Source organism: Protopterus annectens, chromosome 10.part0, assembly GCF_019279795.1.
Source record: "Protopterus annectens isolate FY-2018-M chromosome 10.part0, PAN1.0, whole genome shotgun sequence".
In the NCBI taxonomy this organism is placed as follows: Eukaryota; Metazoa; Chordata; order Ceratodontiformes; family Protopteridae; genus Protopterus; species Protopterus annectens.
Window position 1 is genome coordinate 1,676,237,371 of NC_056744.1, and position 25,720 is coordinate 1,676,263,090.

Sequence of the window (25,720 nt, forward strand, 5' to 3'; positions counted from 1 at the left end):
CTCCCATCACACCACTCAGTGCCCCCATCCTGGTCTATCTACGAGAGCACTTTATAATCTCAAAATTCTGAAATAACCGAATTTCTGAATCCCGAGATCATAAAGCTGAAAACTCTAAATACCGAAATCCCAGAAGCGTGAATTTCAAAATCCCGACATTCAGAGATGTTGAAGTAGTGCTTCTGGTGTTGTGGTGTTTTAATGGAAGTTCAGGTAAGTAGGTATGTTTAAGGGTGTTGGTTAGGGGCTTTAGTGTGTGTCAGTGTGTGTGTTGTGACTGTGATGTGTGTGTGCAAGGGGAATGTAGGGGTGTGGTGGTGTTTTCGTGTGTTTGCCTGTGTAGTGCGACCCTGGAGTTGGTATATTTAAGTAGGGGGTGGGGGGGGGGGTACAGCCCCCCTGCATGTATGTAGTGTAGGTTTGTGTGTTTTGTGTGGGGGGGAGGTGTGTGTTTGTGTGTGTATGTGGTGTCTGATTAGTGTAGGATTTGCGATTTCAAAATTTGCGCTTTTGGTATTTTGGAATTTAGAGCTTTCAGCTTTATGGTCTCGAAATTCTGAGATTCTGTGTTTCAGGATTTCAGGATTATAAAGTGAATCCCTACCTACACCATCCAGATTACTGGAAAAGTGCCTCTGCTAGAGTGGCACCCTGAGCGGCCACCTAGTTGGCCTTTGGCTAAGGCCAGCTATGGACAGGAGGCACATATACATGATTAATGTGACTAGTCCCTATTCTTCCTGATAAAGACAGACTTTTTAGATATTCTGTCTGTTTCTGTTAGATTTTGTGACTGTAGTCATTTTTGTCTCTTGCCAGCTTCCTAAGTTTCCTGGTTTTGATATTTTGCTAAAATTTGGCCTCCCTCTAAAAGGACAGCACTCACCAGCCAGGACTGGGCCAGTGAAGGAAATGGCATAAAAGAAATTGTTGTTGTTTGTCTTTTCGGCGTTTCCTGGTTAGGGGTCACCACACCGGAACTCCAGTCCCCTAATGATTGGCAGTAGATTTTTATGGTGCCAAGTTGCCAGTCCGATGCCCAACCTTCAGTGAAGGAACGTCCATTCACACATGTCTTTCGAACACCACTCTACCGTGGGGAGGACATGCAGACTCCACACACAAGGCACTCTAGCCGAGAATCGAACAGGAGAACCTCTTGCTGAAGTATGATCTTAATTTATTCCAAACAGTCAGATGTAATTAAAAAAATGGTCGACAGCTGGAGCATCATTAGGGGAACCTATCTGCTAGTCAGATTCTGGGCCCACAACCATCCTTCATTTGTCAAAAATCAAGAAACGTTAGACATTGGGTAGAAAATGTAAAAGAAATAAGTGCACTCATAGAATTATAGGTGGGACCCTTTTCTTGCATCCCCACAGGCTGCAGATACTGTGCATTTGAGTCAAAGGAAGTATTTTATATGTCCAAACTCAAAAAAGATACATGTCTGCAGTGACAGATATAACTGAAATAGTAACGTTATAGTATACAGGGCAAGCTGCACAAAATGCAAAGCGTTTTACATTGGAAAAAACAATTAACCCTCTCAAAATAAAAGTGTCCAAACACCTTTCGGGCATCTTGCCTAAGGACTTCAACAGCCCACTGTCTAGACATGCTTGGGTCTGCAGTAACTATGAGAAGTCTGTTTTTCATGTAATAGAGTAAATTCAGGTGCATTAGAAGACAGTCTGAATGCAAAGCTAGAGAAAAAGGTACTTGAATGACAGATTTGACTTAAAGCTTATTGGAAACCTGGATTCATTCAGACATACTCTAGTAAGAGCATAATCGAGTTAAAGAAACTGGACCATAATAATTTTACTAAAAATAACTTTAACTAAAAGCAACAAGTTTTGTATTTCATAGCTATGCATAATGAGTTTAATTTTTACTTTTTCATCCTTTATGCTTCTTTTATCTGAAGATTATTTTGATGTCAGGTTAAACCATTCATATTTTGATATATCTAGTCAGTAGTATGAATGACCGTGTTAGTACATGTAGGCATAGTGAGTTCTGAGGAAGCCCTTTACTTCAACAGAAACGGGTGAAAGCACTTGAAAATATTGTTTTTGGTAAGCACAAGTTACGGTACTTGATTTCACTTGCAGCTTTCTTGATGTCTTACTTTGACATTCACATGTTTTTATATGGTAATTTTGTGTGTGGTATATGTTATGTATCTGTGCACTTGTATGCATGTGTGTTTTATACACATATATGTACTTATAGTTCTCTGTATCTGTGTATATGGAAGCATGTTTGTATAATGTGTGTGTATGTATGTATATGTGTGTGTGTGTGTGTGTGTGTGTATGTATGTATGTATATGTATATATATATATATATATATATATATATATATATATATATATATATATATATATATATATATATATAAAAATATCTCAGCCTATACCCCACAGCAGGGTTGTGACAGTGAGGAAAAGAGTGCATTCAGACAGCAGTTGCAGGACCTTATAGATAAGGCAATACAACATGAATTGGTATTGATAATGGGTGACTTGAATGCACATATTGGAACAGACAGAACAGGATATGAAAACTGCCTGGGTCCACATGGGTGGGGGCAACAGGAATAAAGAAGGAGAGGCCATTCTAGACTTCTGTCTGGCAAATGGCTTGATAGTAGCCAACACATGGTTCAGAAAGGGAGACCATCACAAGATCATGTACAAGAGTAGCCAACATGCAACTCGAGTAGACTTCCTCCTAGTAAGGAAAAGGCATCCATGATTGCAAAGTCATCCCAAGTGAAACAGTCGGCCCACAGCATAAACCACTAGTTGCCACAATCATCTGCAAGCAGTGGTCAGAGAAGGCTCTAAGGTCAACAGAGACCAGGCTGAAGACCTGGAAGTTGACTGGAGATAAAATACAGCAGTTCAAGGAATTACTCCGGGCTCTAGCCCACCCCAAGAAGAGGAGGAAATAGATGGAGATGAACAAGAATGGCAGCACCTAAAAACAGCATGTTTTAGGACTGCAGAAAAGATATGTGGCCAAGCCAGGTATGGAAATAAGGTACATAAGGAAAGCTGGTGTTGGAATGCAGAAGTCCAGGAAGTCATCAAAAGATGGAAGGAGTGCAGGAAGAAGTATGAGATAGAAAAGACCAACCAGGCTAGGAAGGACTACTGGTTGGCTAATGAAGCTAAGAAAGAAGTTGCAATAGCAAAGAATAGGGCATCAGAGGCACTCCACCAGCTTCTGGAAAGTGACTCATTAAGGTGCTCAAAGAAACTGTATCTGGTTGCAAGGCAAAGACAGAAAGATAAAGAATATAGTCAGACACCCTTCATAAGGGATGCCAGCAGCAACCTGCTCACCAGTCCACAGGACATCAAAGGCAGATGGAAGGAGTATTTCCAGCAGCTTCTGAATGAAGAAATGCCCACTGAAGCTGTACTGCCCCAGAAACCGCCTACCATGAGAGAAGAAGAAGAGCCTACCCTAGAAGAAGTAAGAACAGCACTAAGAAAAATGAAGTTAGGGAAAGCAGCAGGCTCAGATGAGGTCACAGCAGATATGATAAAGATGCTGGGTGAGATGGGGAGAAATGGCTCGAGGCTACTAATGGCAGTGTGGAGAGAAAGGCAGCAGTGTGGAGAGAAAGGCATATCCCAGATGAGTGGAGAATAACCATACTCGTGCCAGTGTACAGGAACATCCACAACTGTGGGCAGTACAGAGGCATTACCATATTGCATGAAAGTTCTGGAGAGGGTGATTGATAAATGGATACGCAGAGTTGTAGAATGTAAGATGGGAGGAGAGCAGTTCAGATCAGGATGCAGCACAATTAACCCGATGTTTGCAGTGAGACAGATACTTGAGAAGAAGCTAGAGATGAGGAGAGTGTCCAACTTGGGCATTCCTAGACTTGGAGAAAGCATACAACAGAGTCCCAAGAAAGCTGATCTGGGCAGTACTGTGGTAGTCTGAAGTCCCAGAAACATTGGTAGAATTAGTGCAAACTATGTACGAGGGCCCACTGACTCAAGAAACGTGTTTGGCCTGACAGAGGGGTTCCCAGTGGGAGTGGGTGTACACCAGGGTTCAGCTCTGAGCCGACTGCTGTTCTTACTGATGATGGACTACATTAGCAAACAGGTTGGAGGGGACAGATAAACAAAGCTGCTGTATGCAGACAATGTGGCAGTACAAGCAGACTCTGAGCTAGAACTTCAGCAAAGGATAGGGGAATGGACTGCAAAATTGAAGGAACATGGGATGAAACTAAGCACAGATAAGACCATGGTAATGATGGTAAATTGGGAAAATCCGAAGAAGCTGAGACTAGAGATAGAAGGGAAGATAATGGAACAGGTAAACTGCCTCAAGTATCTGGGAGGGGTGCTCAAGGAGAAGGGAAGTCTGAATGAAAAGGTCAAAGCTAGAATCAGAGGAGCTGCAGCCAACTGGCACAGTGTGTCAGATGTAGTCTATGATAGAAGAATGCCAAAGAAGCTGAAAAGTAAGGTGTACAAAACAGTGGTTGAACCAGTACTACTGTATGGTACAGAAACCTGAACTACTGTATGGTACAGAAACCTGGGCAGTAAAGGCAGAACAGTTGAAGCTAGAGGTGATGAAAATGAAGTGCCTGAGAAAGGTGGTAGGATGCACATTGTGGGACAGACCAAGAAATGAGGACATAAGAGCAGACACCAATGTAGCTCCAATTGCAGAAAAGATCACAGAGAACAGATTACAGAGGTTTGGGCACATGTGTAGAAAAGCAGAAAGTGTGATGAGGAAGATTTGGGACAGACAGGAAGAAGCTAAGAGGAAGCGAGGCCATACAGCAAAGAGGTGGATGGATTGTGTGAAAGAAGATCTGCAACAGTCAGGCATGAGTGTTGAAGAAGGCAGGAGTGTGGCACTGAAATGAGAGAGTTGGCAACAGTTAACACAATATCCCAACCCCATGTAGGAAAAATGGATGATGATGTGTGTTTATGTACATGCGTGTGTGTGTGTGTGTGTGTGTGTAAATATATAAATTTTATATATATGTTTGTGTTTTGGTTTCTCTTGGCTCTGTCCTTTTGTATGGCCCATCTCTTACCCTTACCATTTCCCCTCCCCTATGTACACTGAGCCTGGGAATTTCCACACACCCACATCTTCACACTTCATTTTCTTTTAGCTTGTCTTGGTACCAACACCAAGGGTAATTAACTTTATTCTTTTTTCTCAAATACTTTCTAGACTCGCACACAATTGCCAAGAACTAATTGCATCTTTGCCCTTAGCAGCATAATATGCTTTTGAGTTCGGATAACCATCATACTTCTCCCCTCTTGCATCACGGCGAATCCCACTGCCATGTTTTATTATTTACTATCACTGTTCAGGTTTTTGGGTTCTTGTCTCACCATTATTTTTAAATCTGTCAGGATTTCTTGCACTAAGAGGTTGAGAGATGCTTCCCTCGTTCAGTTTGCAATCAATGGTGTCAGTGGCCATTACCAGGGCAGTAAAGGTACTGAAGGCATTGAGAAAGCAATGCTGTGCATCATAAAGTAGGCCATGGCTGTTAATATGCTTAAGTAATTTCTTGTATAATAGTTTGAAATGGGTCTGTAATCCTTCATCTCAGTAGCAGAAGTGACTTTAGGTAGAGGGATTATATGTGTGTGCTTGAATGCTGGTGGGACATTGCCTCATGTCAGAGGGAGGTTGAAGGTGTGAGTAAAGGGTTTAGCAGTTTTTTTTCAGCTGCAAGCGTTAGGAAGGTGGGATGAAGATTGCTGGATTTGGATCCTGAGTTGGTGAGGAAGTGATGACTTTGTCCTTTTTACTGAAATTTCAGAGAAGTGAAAGGTTGTTTCATAAGAGGCTGGTGGATGCGTATCAGGGGGTGAAAGTTCAGGTTCTTTGTTGGTGGGGGAGTAAGTTGTTGAAAAGGCTGTTGTTATGTTGGTTATGGTGGACTGCAAAAAGTGCAATCAGCAAAGGTGGAGTGATTCGATGTTATTGGTTTGTTTGGTATCTAAAGACAGTTATTTAATGTCCCTGTTAAACATTTTATTTCATTCTAAAACTGAGTCTAGACCATTTTGCTTCCTGTTTCTGTCTAAGGTACATGACTATTGCAAGATGCGTTGTAATTCTTACTTCTTTCCTTAAACTCAAGTTTGATGTAGCTTTGTATTGTTGGGGTTCATTTTCCAGTTTTTTTCTAGGCTTAATCTCTGGCTTTAATTTTGTTTTTTAATATCCACTGAAAGCCATGGGCAACACTGTGATCTAAGCCTCCTTTTTATAAGGAGATTCAGTATATCCTGAAATGTGGTTGGTTTTGTGTTGAAAAAAATTCTAAGGCAGTGGTGGGCTTAGACATTGTACAAGGAAGTCCAATCCCTGAGTAGGGTGTTAAATGTTTTGTGCTCATCTAGGAACTTTTTTTGTGATGCATTGTGCTTACAAACCACATTGGCATTACTGCACACTGTTTGGGGGGCAAAGGGAAAGGACCCAACTGCCAGAATATGGCTGTGCTGAGTTGCTCCTGTCTCATTTCAACAGGATGTTGCTGATGACTTGTGGTTTGGAAGTAAAAAGCAGGTGGCTATCGTAGATCAAAAGAAGAGTTGTATGGGAACAAGACGGTGCAGTCTGAAAATGAAAAGGTGGATAACTTTGGCAGGTGTCAGAAAGTATAATCTTCCACGGAAAGAGTAGTCAGTGACTGTTGAGTACTAAATTAAGTACACCCCAAAATAGTAAATGGAGTTTTGAATACATGGTGCAAAAATAAGGCAGTTCCTTTCATTGCAATTAAAATAAATTGACTAATTAAATAGGATGTGTAGTATTATTTCTAGTTTATTTAATATGGGGGAAGTATTTTACCTACAGGATTGTTTTTTTTTCTCATTTCATTTATAAGGTGTTTAGTAAACATGCAGGTCTCTCCTGCAGTCAACAGTCGGTATTCATAGAAATGGTGCACAGTTGCATAGGGTTGGTACGCAGTACCAAAAAAAAAAATACTACTACCCATAAGCAATTCACAAAACATGATTGGCACCATGTGTATGATCCAACCCATGAGGATGATTGGCACCATGTGTATGATCCAACCCATGAGGAAGATGTAACATTTGGAGTAGGTATGCCAATGAAAGCAGACTGCTTCTTGCATCTCCTTATATAGGTACACTGGGGTCACTGGAAATCTTAATTAACTTATCAGGTTTACTATGTTGCCTGTTCTGTCTTCTAGGCCTGACCGAATGCACTTTCAGTAGTTGGGTGCAGATAAAATGTACATCTTTCTAGCATCCTTTTTTGTAAAACCCAGCAGAGGCTGCGATGCACCTGGGAAAATGGGGAAACCATAGTGTAGAACAGACTGTATGTCCTGTATCTTTAAGAAGCATATCAAGAACTGAACGTGCACATATAAATAGCTGGCACGTGCTATTCTCAGTGCCATTTTGAGAGTGCAGCCAGAGAGTGAGCATGTATGATTGCAATGGATAGTTTGTATATGTTACCTAAGTTAGTCAGTAAACATCTATTGTGATGTGTTTGTATATAATGAACCTGCTTGAACAGAAAGACTCTTCTATTGTATCCTAAGTAGGAGAGCGACGTGGTGTCAGAACCAGGATTCCAGAGATTGATATTCAGAGCGATGAGGTGCAGAGAGGACAATGAAGGTAAACTAAGAGAAACGAGCATGAAAAAGAGCCAGAAAGGAACCAAAGGTAATGAAAACTTGCACATAACAGCTTATTTTATGGAAGAGATAAAATGGAGCATTACAAGGGCACAAACCGCATTATTAGACCAGCGGGAGGATCAAAAGGTTTATTAACTAAAGGAAATGTTTAAAATTAAGATATTTGATGAAATGATTAAGAAAGCAAAACGAGCATGTTTGAGACAAAACGGGCATGTTTAGAGTAAAACAAGCACAAGAAAAGTACAACGGCTTGAAAAGAGATTAAACAGGCAAAGCGAATATAATAAGGGCAAGAAAGGGCACACCAAGCATAAATAAAGCAAGGCGACTGCATGTGTTTTGGCAAAGTGCTGTGTTTTGGCATAACTATGCCTTCGTATTGTATCAAGGGCATAACTGGAGTTATTCGAAGTATCTCAAAGTGTGTAAAAGTGCTTACAGTGTGTGCTTATTACTGTGCATGTATTTTGAAGAGTTTGTGTGCAAAGTGTAACTATTTTGTGAAGTACAGTCAAGGTATAGCCATTTCGAAAAGTTTCTTGTGCTGAGTGGGTCTATTCACAAAGTGCTGCCATGTATTTCTTGTACTGCAAATAATTATCTAGCAAGCTACCTCCATTTTGGGGAAATTTCAGTGGGCTGTGTACAGTTTATTCGCAACGTACAATTATTTTGAAATATTTTTTACTCTGAGCTGCTCCGCATCATGCTGTCATTGGAAATGTTTCTTATATTCGTAAAAGGTGATTCCTTGCTGTACAGCAATTTCAAGAGTGTTACGGTGCTTGAGAGACTTGTTTACAAAGTTCAGTTATTCAGAGGCTTGTTGTGCTATTGGGCAAAGTTACAAATACTGGCATACATTTCTGGCATATGTGTATGTGTGTGTATTCTTGCATATTTGCAAAACTCTTCACTGGTATGTGTTAATATGGCAGATGGATTTTGAAACCCCTTATTACTTGTATTTGATCAGAATATTGCAGTAAATTGGAGAATATTTGAGAAAGAGTACAGTATTTTTATGCGTGTAGCTTATTTAGACAAAGATGCACACACCAGGACATTTTGCTAAACCTAGCTGGGTCAGAGGCCATTAAAAGAGAGCAGTCATTTGCGTTTGCACCAGCAGTATATGAGGGAGAAGGTGCAAATCGTCAAATTGTTGTACAGGCTGAATCAAGGGAAGACCCCGAGTGTTTGAAGTGTAAATTCAGGGAAATGTGTAACCCCCAGACAAATATTGCATTAGAGAGGCATTTGTTTTACACAAGAGATCAGAAACCAGGGGAAACTTTTGCAGTTTGTATTACTGACTGGAGAAACAAAGCCAAGATGTGTCAGTTTGGTGACTTAAAAGATGAGTTAATAAAAGACTGGCTTGTGTGTGGTATTAATATTGGTACTGTGAGAAAGATATTGCTTCATGACAGTGATTTAATGTTGAGTAAATCCATAGAGATTTGTCAAATCCATGAAGTTACAGAAAAATACATAAGTATGCTTGCAAGTGACGAGAGCATAGTTTCAGCAGGCTCCAGAGCAAATGTAGATAACATGCAACACGTGACAAACAGAAGTAGGCCTAAACAAATGACAGCCATAGCCCCAGCTGGTTCACCAGGGAAACCATGTAGTTTTTCAGTAAGTTCTAAGAAAGGAGCATGCTCAGTGCAGTACAAACATGAATCGACAAAATCCAAGTCCAGCTTTATTGTTAATTGTTGCAATTGTGGTGCCAATGAGTCTAGAAGAGAGAAATGTATAGCATTTGGTCAGCAATGTTACAAGTGTAAAAATATGGAACCATTTTCAAATGTTTTGCAAATCAAGTAAACCCCGCATAGTTATAAAGAAGAGTCACTCAAAAAAGCAAATTGATTAAGTAGGGTTGTAGCAGTCAACTTTTTATGTAGTTGGTGTATTAGTAATTGGTGAGAGAGTTGATGCAGTGAATTTGTTGGCAAAGAGCAACGTGTTTTGTGTTTTGTACCATCCAGATCAATGGTAAATCTACAGAACGTAAAGTAGACACTGGTTGAAAGTGTAATGTTCTATCAGCAGACACATTTGTAAAGTGAGTTGCTCATTAGTTCTCAATGTGGCCGGTAGTGCAAAACTGTTGCTTATGGAGGTGAAGGAATTCAGACTGAGGGCTTAGTAATGCTTTCATGTTATTTGGCTAGGAACTGTTGCACCTTGTTATTTTATGTAGTTCGAAGACCTGTGCAGTCCATTATTTGGTCTCAGAGATAGTTTGAGAATGAATCTGCTTTCGTTAACCAAAGGCGTTCATCATACAAGTGCGTCTCCTCATTCCAACTTTTCTGAAGCCATTCTCTCAGAGGATGCTGATGTTTTTGATGACAAGTTGGGCAAACTTCCCGTTGTGTATTCCATGAAGTTAGACCCAGAGGTCAGTCCAGTAGTCAGACCAGCAAGAAAAGTTCTGACAGCTATGCATGATAAAGAAAGTTCAGTTGGATAAAATGGTGCAGCAAGGTGTAATTTGTCCAGTTACAGTACCAACTGAATGGGTGCCGTCCGTGGTAGTAGCCCACAAAAAAGGCTCAGACGAAATCAGAATATGTATTGACTCAAGAGATTTGAACAAAGCATTAAAGAGACCATATCATCCAGTGTGTACAGTTGAAGAGGTCGCAGCTCTGATACCGAATGCCACTGTTTTTTCTGTCTCGGATGCAAAATTTTATTTTGGCAAGTGATGCGGATTGCAAATCCTCACTACTAACTACTTTCAGTACCCTGTTTGGCAGTTACAGATTCCTAAAAATGCCATTTGGAATAAATTCTGCATGTGAAGTCTTCCACTGTGCAATGGAGGAAATTTTTTCAGGTTACCCTTGTGCCATATTAGTAGATGATTTATTGGTTGGAGGCAGTGGTGAAGCAGAGTATAACCAAAAACTAAAGAGACTTCTAGACAGAGCAGGTGAAGTAAATTTAAAGCTCAATCCTCCTGAAGTGTAAATTTAGACTACCAGAAGTTACATATGTAGGTAATTTATTTACCGGTACTGGCTTGAGACCAGACTCATCCAAGCAAGCAGCTATCTGACATGTCATTAGCGGATAATATTCAAGCTCTACAGCATTTCCTAAGCACGATCAACTATTTAAACAAGTTTTATATCAGGCTTCATTGCATTGACAGCACCTTTAAGAGACCTGATGAGGATGGTCTTGGTTAGAACAGCACCAGAAGACATTTAAAGACCTTAAACTGAAAATTGCCACACCCCCTACATTAAGATACTATGATGTCAATAAATCAGACACTCTTTCCTGTGATGCTTCACAATTTGGTCTTGGCACAGTCATTCTTCAAGAAGTCAGACCAGTAACCTATGTATCTAGAACCCTTACCCACATTGAAATACAATATGCTCAAATTGAGAGAGAACTTTTGGCAATAATATTTGCATGGTCAAAGTTTCATGATTATATCTATGGTTGAGCTATTCGGATTAAAACTGATCATCAACCTCTAGTTACTATTCTGAAGAAGCCTATGCATTAAGCTCCAGCATGATTACAAATAATGATGCTCAAATTGCAAATGTACAACTTCAAAATGGTCTATACAAAAGACATTACTTTATCTGGCTGATGCCTTATCCAAATTGGCCAGAAATGCAATGGAACAGCTTGGCGCAGCGAATTTTGACTTTGACGTAATGAAAGTGTGATAACTGTTGTAAATTGTAGCCAACAGTGCTGAGCTGCCTAGATATACAGCAGCACTTAGCCTACTCCTATTAAACCAACTACTGCACCCTTACAGATTGCCACCACACTAGTCTAGAATTGGCTGTTAAATGAGATAAACAAGTAGTTTAAAATTAGCAAAACAGTAATGTGACTTGATGTGCAGTAATGAAATGCAAAAAAAAAAAAAAAAAACTTTGTTGATTTTTTGTAAAATCCAGACGTTTTTCAGTCTGTGCACATTAAGCTTTTCAGTTATAGGATACTGGCTCATTTTTTTTGCAGTCTTTTTGGAAAGATAGCAAGGAAGCTAAGCTGAGCACAGTGTGTGTGTGTGTGTGTGTGTGTGTGTGTGTGTGTGTGTGTGTGTGTGTGTGTGTGTGTGTTTGTGTGTGCGCGCGCGCAAGTGCATAATATATACAGTAAGGCAAGGAAGACACACTGTCGAACCACTGAACCTCTTTATTGTTGAACGCTTTCGTCTGGCATTCGCCTCAAGACTTCATAATAATTTAAAAAACATTAAAGCCTTAGTTAAATATAAAACTTGTTGTATCACATGTTCACATCTTAAAATATCATAGGCTGAAAGCCCCATCAATCAACCCTAGTCTCCGTACAACTTTCGAAACCCAAAGCAGGCAAACAAAATAAATTACTTGCACTACCCAAAACTGTAACCCATCACAAATTGTTTTACAATAGTACAATTATGAATGTATATTTTATTATACTAAAACAGCTCTTATCCACGTTAAAATTCCTATTAACCTGGGAACCAATGTGTCTAACCTTGTGCTTTTTATAATGACAATTACTACAAATGAAACTCAGACTTTTTTTTTACGAAGCATGAAATGGACAACATGTCATTTAAACCGGTCTTTTTATTACATCTGAGCTGCCAGAGTAATTCCTTGTATTCAAGAAACAAATGTACTGGCCCTCCACTGCTACCCTCTATGTGAATTTGTTCTAAAACAGAGAATTTGAAATGGTGCTCTGGGTACTCCACTGTGTGTTTAGCCAGGGCGTTGTTCACATTACCCTTCCTGATGTGATAAGCATGCTGACAGATATGCATGTTTAAACCATTAATTGTTTTACAATATAAAATTGGTCACATACTTGACAAACGACCTTGCCATAACCCCTTTTACAAATACTGCTGGATTCTAGAATGTAGGGACATTGTGCACAGTGTCCACAATTTCTCATTTGTCCCCCCCCCCTCTCTTAAATGATTGCTTTCCAGGAGGTTTTTTATATACCAATCTCTCCTGTATACTACACAAGGCTTGTCCCAAAGTCTTGATTTACAAAGTTCATCTGTAGTTAATATCGTCCAGTAATTGTATAGGACTTCTCCAATGTTGTAGTATAGGTGGTTGAACATGAGAATCATGGCATTCATAAAGGATCTAGTTCCCCCTCTCTTGGTGTCTATTGACAAGTTCCCCATCATCCCCCTCAGGGGATGTGTCAGACAATAATCCCAAAAGTGGGAAAAAGTGTCCACTAGTTCTTTTCCCTATTACTTCATCCAAAATTGGATCAATAAATGTCACGGGGTAACCTCTCCTACTAAGCATTGTCACGGGGTAACCCCTCCTACTAAGCATTGTCCATCTCTTGTAAAAACACAGTGAATTCATTTATCATCCTTGATAACCTAATACCCTTACCTTTTACCAGAGATTTTTTCTGGTGTGTGGGATGACAGCTATCAAAATGTAACTGGGTGTTAGAGTATGTAGGTCTCCTGAACAACGTGGAGGTGAATCTGCGATTTGTGTATATCTTTTTGTATGGTGATATCCAAAAAGTTGATAAACTCGAAATTTGATTCCATGGTGAGTTTTAAAAATCCTTTACTCTAATTCAAAAAGCCAAAAAATTGCTGCAGTTGTTCACCTGTGTCATCCCAGAAAATTAATAAATCATTTAGGTATCTCCCATAGAATCTACAATGTTTAAAAAGTTCATGTTTAAACACTGTATTGAGTTCCCACTGAATTAATGCAATATTGGCAAAAGGGGGGGGGGCGCAGGCCGCCCCCATTGCAACTCCCATTTTTTGCTTGAATAACTGGTTTTCAAATAAAATAAAATTGTTTTGTAGAATTAACTCCATAAGCGTCCTGTACATTAAGATCCTAGAGTGGCAGTGTGGGGAGTAAGTACACAGATTTATTATAACCAGTCCCCCACCCTTGTCTGGTTTCATCACCCTTATGGAACTACTATTGACTATTTTGTTTAGTAAGTCAACTTCACTGTCAGAGAGATTGTGTAAAACCGCCCTACTTTTATCATAGTGTAACTTTCTGATTTGTTCCATGCAAAGACTCTCAAGTACATGTAGGGTTGGGTGCAAGGATGGGTTTAAACATACTTTTAGCTACAATGACCATATTAATTCCACTATAAAGATGGTAAACAAAAAACTAGGGACCTTATACAGAATCAAATCCTTCCTTACCCCTGCAGCCAGAAACACTATAGCCCTAACCCACCTAATCTCCACCCTGTTCTATGTTTCTGCTATCTATACTTCTTCTTCTTCTTTCGGCTTTTCCCAGTTAGGGGTCGCCACAGCGGATCACCTGTCCGCACATGATTGGCAGTGGAGTTTTACAGTGTCGAGTTGCCAGCCCGGCACCCAACCTTCCACAGAAGGCACACACATGCACACACTCACACCTAGGGCCAATTTAGAGTGTCCAATCCACCTGCAGCATGTCTTTGGGATGTGGGAGGAAACCGGAGCACCCGGAGGAAACCCACGCAACCACAGGGAGGACATGCAGACTCCGCACAGAAGGCACCCCAGCGCTTTTGCTATCTATACTAATCTTTCTAAAACCAACCTTACCAAACTCTCCACCTGTTATAATAACATAACCAGATTTGCTTCTGGTACCCCATTTAGAACACATCATTGTCACAACCTCAAACAGCTGGGTTGGTTAGAACTACAGAACCAATTACTTTTTCAACAACTTATCATCACCCAAAAGATCCTCTACTACCCTAAAAATACCCCAATCCTCACTAATCTCATCTCCCCTTACAGAAATCTTGCAACTCTACGCTCAGCAAATAAACTTCAAATCTCTTCCATTAAATCCAACAGCAAAGCTGGGGACTCGCTCTTCTCAAACACCATAGGAAAGAGCTGGAATAATCTTCCTTCTGAACTTTCCAACCTTACTTCTACTCTACTTTTTAAGAAGAATCTTAAAGAATATCTTAAATCCCACTGGCTTTGTCCCTGCTCCAACCCTGACTGATATCTTTTGCCCCCTTCTGCTCTTTCTCAAAAAAAAAAAAAAATTATTTACTTTATCTATCTTCTGTTTTAATTTTTGTTTTTACTCATAGTATTTGATTCTAGCCTAAGTTTGCTAAATAACTCTGTATAACTCTACCTTTTAATGTTAATATTGTAACAAATTTTATTTTATTTTAATTATACTTTATTGTATTCCTTTATCATTGTTGCTGCTCGGATCTCCCCGGGCCTCTACTGAAAATGGACATGTATCCAGTTAGACTAGCCCGGTCAACAAATGTAAAATAAAATAAATACTGTTTCTTTACATTCTCCTGTATTACTGTATCTATTGTCATTGTTAAAGTACATCCTGAAATTAAGTTTCCTAACGAACAATTTTCGTTCAAGTAGAGAACATTCTGTTCTAGAAGGTTCAAAGTTCAATTCTTTTTGACTTATTTCAATTATTTCCTGGGTATATGAGATTCCTTTATCATGCTTCATTTAACTAGTTGGTCCTCTTTCCTTACCTTTGTGAATATCTTTACCAGTAATCCGTGAACGTAGTTTTAGGAAAACAGTTCTTTTATTTAATTTCTGTATGTTGAGTGCTTTCATTATTTAATAATAAATGTCAGAACAAACAAGATAGTAGTTCAAAATTCCCTTTTCATTGGCAGAAACAGAATATGACTCAAAGGACTCCTTCACTATACAGGGACAGAGGCAGAACAGAAGTCAGGGTGAAGGGAGAAGAACTTAGTCTGTCCTGTCTTTAATTTGAGTTCCGTGTCACTGAATGAAAATTGTTATAAAAGGTTTTTAAAAAGTAAACCTGATATGCAATGATTGACTTGCATACTAATAAGTCTCTTAAGAATTATAAAAGCTGACAAGGCAATAGTGTATATTTAGTAGTTGTCTGATAAAAGATGCTACAGCATATTTTTGAAAGTTGATCAGTTGTTACAAAGTTGAAAGCTGATCAGTTATTACAAATTAGTACCTAGATATCTGATGTTACATTTTTTTGAAAGCTGATCAATGATTACATTTTGTTTATTCATTGTTTTAGTAATTTTTCAGTTTTTGAATTTTTAAAAATGATTATCCAAAATTTGGACTTATTTTGGGGATTCCAAACATTCATAAAGATGTTGGTAAATGACCATTTAGGCTGACTGTTTTTGGCACATAATAGTAAAATAATGTATACCATCTTATTTGGACTTGATTTTGGACCCTGTGGTAAGTCTTTTCTTATTATTTTCAGAATTTGTGGATTTGTTTAGATTTATTTAGAAATTGCATTTTTAAAGGTACTGAAACTAATGGTCACTACTGATGCCAAGTCCCTTTATACTTGTACCATATGGGACACCAGCACTGATTTTGTCAGATTATATCTTGGTAAATGTACTGATTTTTGGCAATACTAAAATTAATACTTCTTGTTTATTACTTGATTTGGTACTTACCAGTAATTTCTCATGTTCCAGGGCAAGATTTATCAACATAAAGTAGTAGATATGGCAGCTAAAATGGTACCAGTATTTGTGAATCTGGTGATGGTCTGGTGGGAGGTTGACTGTTTAATACAGCCATTGTATAAATATGTGAGCTTTTACAAAAGATACATAGATTGTTTGTTTGTTTGTTTTTTATGTTTGGAGTAGTGCATGGGATGATGTTTTTGATATTAATGATTTTGAAACAGTACTACAAACTTTTTAAAGTTTACTATAGGTGATGAATGTATGACAGTTCATTTCTTAGATTTGGCAATTACTATGGATGTGTTGAACAAAGAGTTACATAGTAATATATGTTTAGGAAGCCAACTTTTGTCAATAACTGTTTTTGTTCTAGTAGTATGTATCCAGCCTTTATGAAATGTGATGTTATAAGGGGGCAAGGCTCAGTCGACTGATTAGTGATAATAGTTTTTCAGCATGAAGTGACTGTTTTAGAAGAGACATCCGCGGTGGTGCAGCGGTAGCATTGTTGCCTCACAGTAAGAGGGTCTCCTGTTCGATTCTCAGATGGAGTGCGAGGAGTGCCTTCTAAGTGGAGTCTGCATGTCCTCCCCGCGGTTCGGTGGGCATTCGAAAGACATGCTTAAATGGGGTGTTCCTTAGTAGTAGGTTGAACGAGCTGGCACCTCGGCGTTCATGAAAATCTACTACCAATCATTAGTGGACCGGAGTTCCACTGTGGCGACCCCTAACCAGGAAAAGCCCAAAGACAAACAAACATTCTTGGATAGAGGTTACTTTCCTAGAAAATTAAAATAATTGATGAGGTTGCTATTAATAGGTCTAATATGTTTCAGCGCATACTTCGATGTGGTTACGCTGTTAAGTGTAAGACTGAAGTTGGCTGTTTTGTGTGTCATTTGCAATACCTTCTTGTTCGGATATGGAGACTGTTAATGCCATTTTAAATGGCAACTGGAAAATCATTATTGGTAATGTAGACTTGGCAAAAATTACAGATAATACTTTGACTTATTGCTTATAAAAAAAATTGAGTAATTTGAAAATATAATGGCATCTGCTCTATTAAAATATATGTGCCAATAAGGCTGGTCCTTATGGTACTTATAGTTGTCATGCATGTAAGCAATGTAGATATTTATTGAACAGTCAAGGTGTTTAAGAAAAACACATTAATAAGTTAATTGTTGGTAAAAGATTTACTTGTGAGTCCCAACTCATTGTTTATTTAGCTACGTATAATAGCTGTGAAGGCTTCTAGATGGGAAAGGCCAAAATAATGCTTTCACAGAGGATTTACGAACACATTTTAACTGTAAAACATAATGTCTTGCCTAAACATTCTTTAATGTGCAACTCTTAATAAATTTCATTTTTTCGTACTACATGCACTTAAAATATTTCCCATGGGTTTGATCTTAGCAGTATGCTATAATGCATCTTAGCAGTATGCTAGAATGCAAAGAAGTTGGATGTCAAACTGATTTAGATGCAGATAAAACTCCTGGTTTAAATGAGGTCATTAACATTAAGTGTTTTCATAAAGTGTCATATTTCCATCTCTTTATAGTAATATTGTTTTTGATAGGCTGTTTGTAACTTAATAAATATGGTTTTAATTTGAGGTTATTTGTTTCTTTTAATTGGTTGATTTGACCTTATTTTCATGATTGGTTGGCTAACGGATGACAGTAATAAAAAGACTGTTGAACTATTGTCTGATTGGTTCTGATGAATTGCTAACCTTTTATTATTAAAGAACAAAAGGACTCCACCATCTTTGCCATTTTGGTGGCTTTGTGTCTCCTGTCTAGTGGTGTTAATGGATTTTTGTTAGGTTTTGGTTTACTCTGCTCTCCTATTCCGTTATCAGTAATTTATGTATGTGTTTGCTGTATTTGTCAGAATACATTGTTCTGAAATTAATGATTTACTTCAGAGCCAGAAGTTGAAAAGGCTGGAATGACAGAATATTACAGATGTATAATAAATCACTAGAGTTAATAAAGTAAAAAACTTTTTTAGGAAAAAATAACATGCATCGTGGAGTGGATGGAAGCTGTCTTTGTGTAACAAAAAGAAAACATTATCCCCATAAGGAATTGTTGATTGAAAGAGCTTTCCTTGGGTCCCCATATAGTAAAGAAAAGGTTGAAATGATCTTTATGGTGTGCTGGAGGAAATGGAATGCCAAGTTTTATGATCTCTGGCTTAACCTGTTATATAAGGAAATAGGCCATCTGATCCTTGTAGGATCCTTGCCCACTGCCAGTTACTGGTTCTCAACAGGTCTGCACTTTACAGGGGAACTGTGTTTGTAGCTATGTTTCTCAGGGTTTACCTCTTTTTATTTTAGTTGCTTTAAAGAAGGAATTTCCAGTCTGATTTAGATGCAGATAAAACTCCTGGTTTAAATGAGGTCATTAACATTGTGTTTTCATGTCATATTTGCATCTCTTTTTATAGTAATATTGTTTTTGACGCTGCACATCTACTGTCCTTTAAATGTGATTAAGGGATCTGGTTCCCCTGTACTTGTAGATCACAAAACACAATCGTGTAGCATACCTGTCCTTGGACAAGTGGATCTTAAAGTACACAGCAGTGTTGGTATGCCTTTCCATTTGGATGGCAGGTATAGTTGCCACCTTTGTGTTTTTCATCTCCTTTATGTAAAGTGATCATAGTACTTTTGCAGACAATAGTCTTCCTGCTTATGTGGTTTTATCATTTTGCTTTAATTTTGCCATTTTTAATCCACAGGATAAGATGAAAGCAGCTTTATCATCTCTAGAATCCAAAGTGACCGATTTAAAGTATGTGCAAAACCACCAGGAGAAGGAAATCCAAGTAAGTAATTCACCACACAAGTAAGTGAGGTGAATTATTCTTTGCATTCAGTATGTTAATAATTTATCAGTTAGAAAGATGTAAGGCATCTGCAATGCTTCTCTCTTTCTTTTTAATTTCTCAAAGTCTTTTGGGTTTCTAATACTATGATGGGAATAGACACCATTTATAAGTCAAAGTATTATTAAATTTTATGAAATTAATATTGTTGTTATTGATGTGAGCCAGAAGTGCTCTTCGCAGCATCCACAATGTGCCCAGAATAGACTCCTCCTGCAGTTCATATGGAGTTGCTTGTATCCGTAACATATCTAAATACGATTGTAAATTCTCTTTATAAGACTTGTTGCTGCTGTTAGTACTGTTGGAACTGCTTGGGTATCCTTCTTCCACATTTTCCTAGCTTCTGCCTGTAAATCTTGGTATTCCTCTGTACATAAGGAACTGACATCAGTGGATGTAGCTATTTCAATGGTCAGTGCTACTTTTGTCTTCTTTTTATGGACTACTATATCTGGTTTTCTTTAGGGCGGCCACGGTGGTGCAGTGGTTAGCATTGTCGCCTCACAGCAAAAGGTTCTCCGGTTCGATCCTTGGCTGGGGTGCCTTCTGTGCGGAGTCTGCATGTCCTCCCTGTGGTCGCGTGGGTTTCCTCCGGGTGCTCCGGTTTCCTCCCACATCCCAAAGACATGCTGTAGGTGGATTGGACACTCCAAATTGGCCCTAGAGTGTGTGTCTTCTGTGGAAGGTTTGGCGCCGGGCTGGCAACTCGACACTGTAAAACTCCACTGCCAATCATGAGCGGACAAGTGATCCGCTGTGGCGACCCCTAACCGGGAAAAGCTGAAAGAAGAAGAAGATATCTGGTTTAATTTCATCTATTTTTTGAGCTGTTGGTAATGGGTGATCCCATGTAGAATGCTTTGTGGGTCATGTTTCCAATGTTTTTCAGCTACTTCAGTATTATAATGTTATAATGCGCAATCCTCTGCAAAACTCTTGCCACATTACCTTGCAGTATGCAGTCCTTCTGCCATTAGTGCATCACACCCAGCAACAAGATGTGGGACTGTTTCCAATTCTGTTTTACAAAACCTGCATTTTTCCATTTCTCTCGCAAGTTCAGTGGATTGTGTAGTATGTTTCATGTTATTTCGCAGCTAATTTTAGGGCATGTATGCAGTAATGGTTATCGGTGAAAAGAGTTTGTGAAGTCTTGCTGGTTTTACCATAGTAATGTTTTTTTAACTCTGTGCTTATGAAGGAAAAGCTAACTGTTCTAAACTCTTAAACATTCAAGCAGGTATACTTTTGTTTAAATGTGACACATCTGAGAGGCACTGTTTGAGCTTTTTGTTTTACACTCTACTCATTTGTGTGGCCCAGATTTGTACGAGAGATTTTGTCTTATGGCAATAAACCATGCCTTGCAATTTGTTTTATTTTTATTTGAATTTATCAACTGGGTAGAACATTGATACCATGTGACCTACTTCAGTCTTAGTCCATGGGGGAAATCATATTAGATATATGACATTATGTACAGAGTAAATGACAAAAATGCAAATATATACATATATTATATACAGTGCTATTATCACAGTTGGGTGGGGTATAAAGACAACAGATACATGACATTATAGAAAGAGTGACTGACTCATATATAAAGTGTATTTCAGAGGTGGCATGTTGAAAGAATCGGACTGAATGGTGGAGACAGAGTTAGCTGTAGGCAGGAAGTGGTTCAGTTGTATGACCAGAAAGACAGAGCAGTTTCAATTGGGTTAAGAGGAATGATATTTAAGAAAAGGGGAGATGGTCCTATAGTTTGGGACTGAGAAAGCATGATTTGTGCACTGAAGTCTATTTTGGGGGAATTGGAGGAGAGAATCTTAGTGGTTAAGATTTCTAGGGTGTATGTTGGTGCATTTCCAAATAGTTTAGAGGCTAGTGGGGGTTGGTCTCATTCTTGATAAGTTTAAACAACTGAGAGGTGAGTAGAAAATCAGCACATTGTTTCCCAGGTTAGTTTTTTCAATGGTTTTGTAGTGGTGCTCATTTCTTGGAGATGGAGTGATAAACCTGCATATGGCATGTGAGATGGTTTGAGTGGTGGTGGTTTGTTTTAGAGGCTACAGCAATTGGAGCGAGACCATATTCTAGCTTAGCCAGTAAGATACTTGTACCTATGACATTTCTACATGGTCTAGAAAGAAGGAAAGATCCTGTTTGCCCACACGTCTACCATGGTGTATTGTTGTTATGCAATGGCATGATTTTAAATGTCTTTTTTAATACTACTACTATATAATTTATACTCCGTTGTGGTTCCCTCACTGAACATGTGCAAGGCAGTGGGGGCTGTTGAATGCTTTACTGCATCTGCACACTGAGGAGTGTAGCAGTGCATCTGTAGTGCATAGTGTGCAGTTCATGACACTGTAAATGTGTCAGGGAGGACTATAGCAATGCGTGGTTATTGAGTATGCACAGACTGATGTGCAAGAAAAAAAGATAACTGAAATATGTATTTGTACTTATTTAAAGAAGAATTTCTCTGTTAAAGCCATACTATTGCATAGATTTTGCTTCTTAATGGTAAAGAAATGTTGGAATTTTTAGTAGTTAGTTGCATGCATCTGTGTTTCAGGTCTGCTGACAAATTTTAGTGTTAGGATAATGCAGTCCTCTTCATTAGGAGATGAAACAAAGGTGTTACAAGTCTCTTTTTCAATTGCATAGCTTCACACAAGGAATTTTGCATCAGAGAATTATATACTGCAAATCCACAGGGTTTCATAAGTCTTTCTGTGTCCTATATATATTTTCTACTCCCGTTGATCCACACATGCTGTTATGCATTACAGATGTATTTCTTAGCCCACAGGCCCACTTGAGTTGTATGTAATATAGAGTTGCTCATAAAACCATAAAAATGCACATGAATTTTGCTTCGTATATTTACTTACCAGTCTCACAGACCAATAAAAAGCCCATAAACTCACACAAGTGATCAAGTCTATGCATAAGAATTTACCATCTCAGATAGATATATTCCTCAAACTAGCCAACCAACTCACATGAACTATTCTGTATTACACAAAATTTTCAGTCACATAGGCCTACAGATAGATATACTTTAAACCCACAGGCACATATGAAACATTGTTTCTCAGATTTATTTAGCCCATACTCCAAAAACCACATGAGCCATTTTGAGACACAGATGCATTTCACAGTCTTCAGGCATAGAAGATTCTTCAACTCTATAAACCTAAATGAGCCAGTCTGCTCCACAGATGTTTTCCCAATATCATAGGTGCAGAAAAGTCATTCATATCACAAACCTAGGCACAGCCCCATTGATCTGTAAGAGTCAACACGTTTTTTATACACTTTCCCCAACTCGTAAATCAACATAAACTGTTCTGCATCAATTGTTTGTACCCCCCTGCAAACCTTTGGTATCCACTGTATTCTACAAACCAGAGACCCAGATGAGCAGTGTATTTATTACAGACCTGCTAGTCGCACTATAAATACGCATGAGTGAGCCATTCTGTATCTCACTGCTGTTCACCTGCATTGACTTACTTATGTTATTCTGTATCATATGTATGTATTCTTCAACCCTGCCTTATGTCACAAGTCTGGCCTTTATCACATTGGATGCACTTGACTGATTATGCATTGTGGATCTGTTTCTTAACCACACAGTATCTCTCCTCTTCCTAGTATAGTCTAACATTGTGTTCTGCACCCCAGATGTGTTGCACAGTATCTCTCCTCCTCCTCCTAGTATAGTCTAACATTGTGTTCTGCATCCCAGATGTGTTCTTCAACACCATAGACCAACTTGTGTTGCTCTACATTACAACCACTCTCATATACTTCGAACACAGACAACACAGTGACCCACTACAGAATTTATAGTTCCTGTTGAATTAGAAATCCTTAAATGATGGCATGATTGAACAGCAGCACAGATATTTTTATAATGCATGAGATTTTTCTCACTATAGAAGCTGACCTTGGATTCATCAGCCGTGTGTGTGTGTTTAAACTATATTGGGTTCTGCAGAAGTCCTTGATGTTGCATGTGTTTCTTTCATCTGCAATTGTGATCTGTCTTCACCAACCTCATTGGTTTAATTACTGGGACTACTATCACTTTGTTTCTCAGTACACTTATGATTGACAACAGCCCTTCTTCCTAGAAATGCCAGACCACAGTTTATTCAGTCAGGACTATTTTGGCTCTAAAGATGTTTCAAAAGCTATCGTGAATTGTCGACTGTTCAGACTCCTGCATCCTACTTTCTTGACAATGGTTTTATTCCTTCCATCTTTACTTGGTTAAATATGCAGCCACCACTGTGCATTGACTCCTGTTCTATTTTGGAGAGTCCTGTTTGTACTGTGGTAGGCATCCCCAACTTCTCCAGTGAGGTGAACATCTTAGGTTGGTTGTTCATCTCCCCTGCTGGCCAGGTCACCAGTATTGTAGAAAAAGGCCATTCCTCTGTGTCATTGGGTTATTATCGGTCTACTCTTTCTGTTATGTAAGAAATAAATGCATGAATTCATTTGAAACTGTGATATAGAGCTATTCCATATAACTCTCTTTATATTCGTTATTTTCTAGGATGACGTATTAAGTCTGGAACAATGTATTACACAAGAATTTGCAAAACTGCATTATTGTCTTGGAGATGACGAACAGAAACTCATCCAGCAACTTCAGGAGAAAGAAGAACCAAACATTCTGAAAGAAACTGAAGAAAGCTTGCTAAGTGTTGAACATGATACTGTTTCCTTCCCCATGGTAGAGTCTGACATTGACTTGAAGCTCAAGAATAAAGTAACAGAAGCTGAGATTCTGGAAAAGATGGTACAACATATTGAATCCACAGAAAAAGATGTTCTGGTCATTCAGAAGACATTGGACAGTAACTTGGAGCCCCGGCAGCAGGAGGCACTTAATATAGTAACAGTAAGCTTTCTTTTCATTTTACTTTTAATAATTTTTGTTTTGAAAATTAGAATGACTCGCCAGACGAGTTGAAGAAATGGTATATATATTTACAATATGAGAATATTTATCCAAGATTACCTGCATCTAAGTCACTATTCTGCAGGCTATTTAAGTGGGAAACTCATTGACTAATTTAATCTTTTTCAGGAAATGATTAAATGATACACACAGCAGTAGGAGATTTAATTGTTCTATGAGCTGCTATTTCTGCAACGGTCAAACTTCGGAAATAACCACAACGGATTATAGTTGATAGTATCACAGGAGTCATACAAAATCATTTTAATTGTTGAAACTTGTATGACATCAATATAATAATTATGAGTAGTGTCTCAGGCCTGGGTCTAGAGGAGATATGTTATTTAGTCCATGAGAACATACCTTCAGTCCTTATTCTCATAGACCATCTAAAAGAAGTCCTTATAAGTCAATGTTGTAGACCATGCCATGATGTTAAGAAACACTAAGAATTCTTGGACATATAACATGAGCATGAGGGATTGGGATTTCTTTAGATGTAGCATTTCTAACGGAGCTGGGTCAGACATGGCTTTCTAAGTCAAACAGAGATCACCTCTAAGTAGGTGATATGAGACAGAGAATATTTGGAGTTTTTGAGTCTGTCCATATAGGACAAGTGTAAGGCCTAGGATCCTCTTTGTGAGGTACTTTTGTGGCCTCTCCAGTTGTTGCAGGTGTCTAGTGAGGTACATGCCAAATGGGGCATTGTACTCAACTGGCCTAATGAGGGAAAAGTAGATGGAGACAATGACCTCTTTCTTCCAGAATGCAAAACCCTTAGTAATGAGATGTGCCCCATAGAAGGACTTTCTGACCACAGTGGCAATGTGGTGATCAAAAGAGAGGTTGCGGTCAACCTGTGTTCCCAAATCTCTTATAACATCTTCTGTATTCAGTGGACCACCATCAGTGTGGTAATTCATGGAAACCGGGTCTTTCCCAAAGGGGATGACAACACATTTTTTTGGCATTGAGCTTAAGGCCATGGTTCTGACACCAGTCGGTCACAGTGAGGCCATTCTGTAGGATGTCAGCATCACATAGAGAGTTAATAACAGCTCCCAACTTGCAATAATCTGTGAACTTTGTCAGCCAGAGTCCCTTTGTGTTGGCCTGGACTTCAGAGAAGTAGATACCAAACAGGAGAGGACCCAGGACCGAACCCTGTGGGACTCCACTCGTGACTAATTGGCAGTCTGACTTGGAGTCAGCTACTTTCACACTGTGTGTTCTATCATGATTCCTGAGTGGGGAATGGTATCAAAAGCCTTGGCCAGATCAAAGTAGGCTGTATGAACCACCTTGCCTTCATCCACAGATCTGGTGACTGACTCAAAGAAGTCAACTAAGTTGAGCAGGCATGATCTACCCTTCACAAAACCAAACTGTGTGGGATCCAGAGTCTGGAGATTCCCTATATCCTTGTTTATTAGGTCCATGATGATGCATTCCATAGCTTTGCATATCAGACTCGTCAGGCTAATGGGGCAATAGTTACCAGGGTCGCTCCTCTTTTGTGGAGAGGGATGACTGTGGCAGTGTGCCATTCGGCAGGGACAAAGCCTGAGGTGAGGCTGTGATTG

At 39.0% G+C, this 25,720-nt stretch overlaps 1 protein-coding gene across 1 annotated transcript in view; it reads left to right on the forward strand.

Annotated features, from left to right (window-relative positions):
• LOC122813886 (zinc finger protein 2-like) overlaps positions 1 to 25,720 on the forward strand; it is a 235,369-nt gene that overhangs the window by 18,388 nt on the left and 191,261 nt on the right. Inside the window, exons 2-3 of the mRNA XM_044086426.1 lie at positions 18,995 to 19,081; positions 23,727 to 24,074. Of these exons, the coding sequence (XP_043942361.1) occupies positions 18,995 to 19,081; positions 23,727 to 24,074 (435 nt within the window). The remainder of the gene's footprint in view (positions 1 to 18,994; positions 19,082 to 23,726; positions 24,075 to 25,720) is intronic.